General features: G+C 46.1%; 1 protein-coding gene across 1 annotated transcript; it reads right to left on the bottom strand.

Annotated features, from left to right (window-relative positions):
* Window positions 1-457: 457 nt before the first annotated feature.
* On the bottom strand, window positions 458-2,202 carry LOC138405171 (serine/threonine-protein kinase pim-1-like). Its single transcript, XM_069511824.1, has one exon. It carries the CDS (start codon window positions 2,036-2,038, stop codon window positions 1,043-1,045), a length of 996 nt encoding a protein of 331 aa, XP_069367925.1. The 5' UTR covers window positions 2,039-2,202; the 3' UTR covers window positions 458-1,042.

Raw genomic sequence — 2,202 nt, forward strand, 5'->3', positions numbered from 1 at the left:
AATGATAACTCCTAGGTTCCTCACAGAGGAGTTTGGAACCAGGTGGATGTCATCTAGGTTCACCCACTGTTTAGACAGAGTTTCTCTGAGATGCCTAGGACCCAGTATTATGACCTCAGTTTTGTCCGTGTTTAACAATAAGAAATGATGGGTCATCCAGGCCTTGATGTCCACAAGACAGTTTTGAAATCTAATTAAATGTTTCAGTTCACCTGGCTTCATAGATAAATATAACTGGGTGTCATCTGCATAGTAGTGAAAACAATGTTATGTTTCCTAATAATATTGCTTATGGTAACATGTATAAATTAAAGAGTATTGGGCCAAGAACCGAACCTTGTGGGACTCCATGATCAAACCCTTGAATCTTGAATATATAAATACATCTACATGTTTATATATTTGATTTATTTGGCAGTGATTCCTTTAGTGTCTTTATAAAAACCCTTCTGACAAATAAATGCACTTGAAGTTTTATTTTTTCAAGTTTAATCAGAAACATGATTGTAGACAACAATCAATATTACACATTAACACACATGTACACGTTTTCTTGTACATGTGGAGGGGCAGAGTCCGTGTGTGAGGGGAAGAAAGGGTGGGGGGGACAGTGCATGGAGGGTGTTGAGCATCCTGACAGCCTGGTGGGTGAAGCTGTCTCTCAGCCTGCTGGTCCTGGCCCGTAGACTCTGTAGTCTCCTCTCTGAGGGTAGCAGGCTGAAGAGGCTGTGTGACGGGTGGGTGGGGTCACCTGCAAGGTGGAGGGCTCTGCGGGTGAGGCGGGTCTTGTAGATGTCTTGGAGCCAACGTCCCCCGGAGAGAATGATGTCACTGATTAGTCTGTCAATCAGCGTTAAGACCACTTGATCCTCCTGTGGGGTTTGTCATTATTGAGGCGTTTTTAATCACTGACTGGAGCTTTTATCATTGCTCTATATTGTTCTGCATCCAGCTCTATCCTGACTTGTCTCCCAGTCCCAGTAGCAGAGAGGCATCCCCAGAGCATGATGCTGAATCCTGGCCGTGGATGGGGTCAGAGGAGTCAGGAGGTGCAATTTGTCAGCCATGGGTGACACTGGAGCTCCGTCAGGGTGGGGCGCCTCGCCTGGGCCATCTTCAAACACAGTCGAAGGAAATGCTTGCAATCTGTGGACAGTCCAGAGGATATTTTCAGCTTCTTATTGAGAAATCCTCTGGTAGTAAAAACACTTTTGTGAAGCATGTCATAGAGGACAATCCCAAGCTGCCATACGGTGGTTGGACCAGGCATGTGTTCAGAATGGTAGTACCACTCTGGAGGCATGTGTCTACGGGTGCCACGGAATCTGGTGATAACTGTATCTTTTTGTACAATTTCACTCAGTCCAAAATCAATGAGGCGGACACATGGGGAAATTTCGCCAATATCAATCAAGATATTCTGCAGTTTCAGGTCGGAGTGAAAGATGTGCCTCTTCTCCAGCCCAATAGCAGCGTCCACCAGCTGTCTCATAATGTTCTTGGCCTCCCACTCCTGTAGAGACCCTCCGTTTACAGCTGTGTGGTCAGCAAGGTCCGAGGCACATTCAGGTCTCTCCAGCACCAGTATCAACTCGTTGCTCAGGTCATACCAGTCCAGCAATTGTATTGGTGCTGACATCCCTGCAGAGTCATCTTTTTCTTCTGCTAATTTTAACATTACGGCCACCTCTGCAGGGAGCTCCTTCCCATGTAGGCACAATGGTGGGAGGCAATGTTTGTCCTGTATGTGTTTGATGGCTACTGGGAAACAATCTTCTCTGCGGAAGCCAGCAAAAACGGCTCCGAAACCTCCTTCGCCAAGCTGATCATACTCCCAGTATTTATCCAGGAACTTAGCTCTTGCTAGGTCTCCTGAGGCCTCACACGTCTCAGTCGGCTCACTGCTCCTCCTCCTCTTCTTTCCTTTTTCCTCTGCATCTTCTCTGTCCTTCCTCTTCCTTCCTCTAACCCTGCGAGCCTCCACAGTGGGTTCCTCAGCCACAGGACTGGGTGTTTGATGGGAATCAACAGGATACATCTCTGTCAAGTCTCTGCTCCTTGTGATGGTTAAAGATGTCAAGTGCCAAAAATGATGAATATTAATCCAACACTTTTACAAAGACTTGTGAATTAAGTCAACCAAGTCCAGTTGATCTGTCCAATCAAATATTCACAGAGGAATGAACACTTGCTCTTTATTGT

This window comes from Paralichthys olivaceus, chromosome 16 (assembly GCF_024713975.1).
Source record: "Paralichthys olivaceus isolate ysfri-2021 chromosome 16, ASM2471397v2, whole genome shotgun sequence".
NCBI lineage: Eukaryota > Metazoa > Chordata > Actinopteri > Pleuronectiformes > Paralichthyidae > Paralichthys > Paralichthys olivaceus.

Bases quoted from the DNA above. Each gene is read 5' to 3' on its own strand.
- LOC138405171 (XM_069511824.1), bottom strand. From the start codon at position 2,038: ATGTATCCTGTTGATTCCCATCAAACACCCAGTCCTGTGGCTGAGGAA.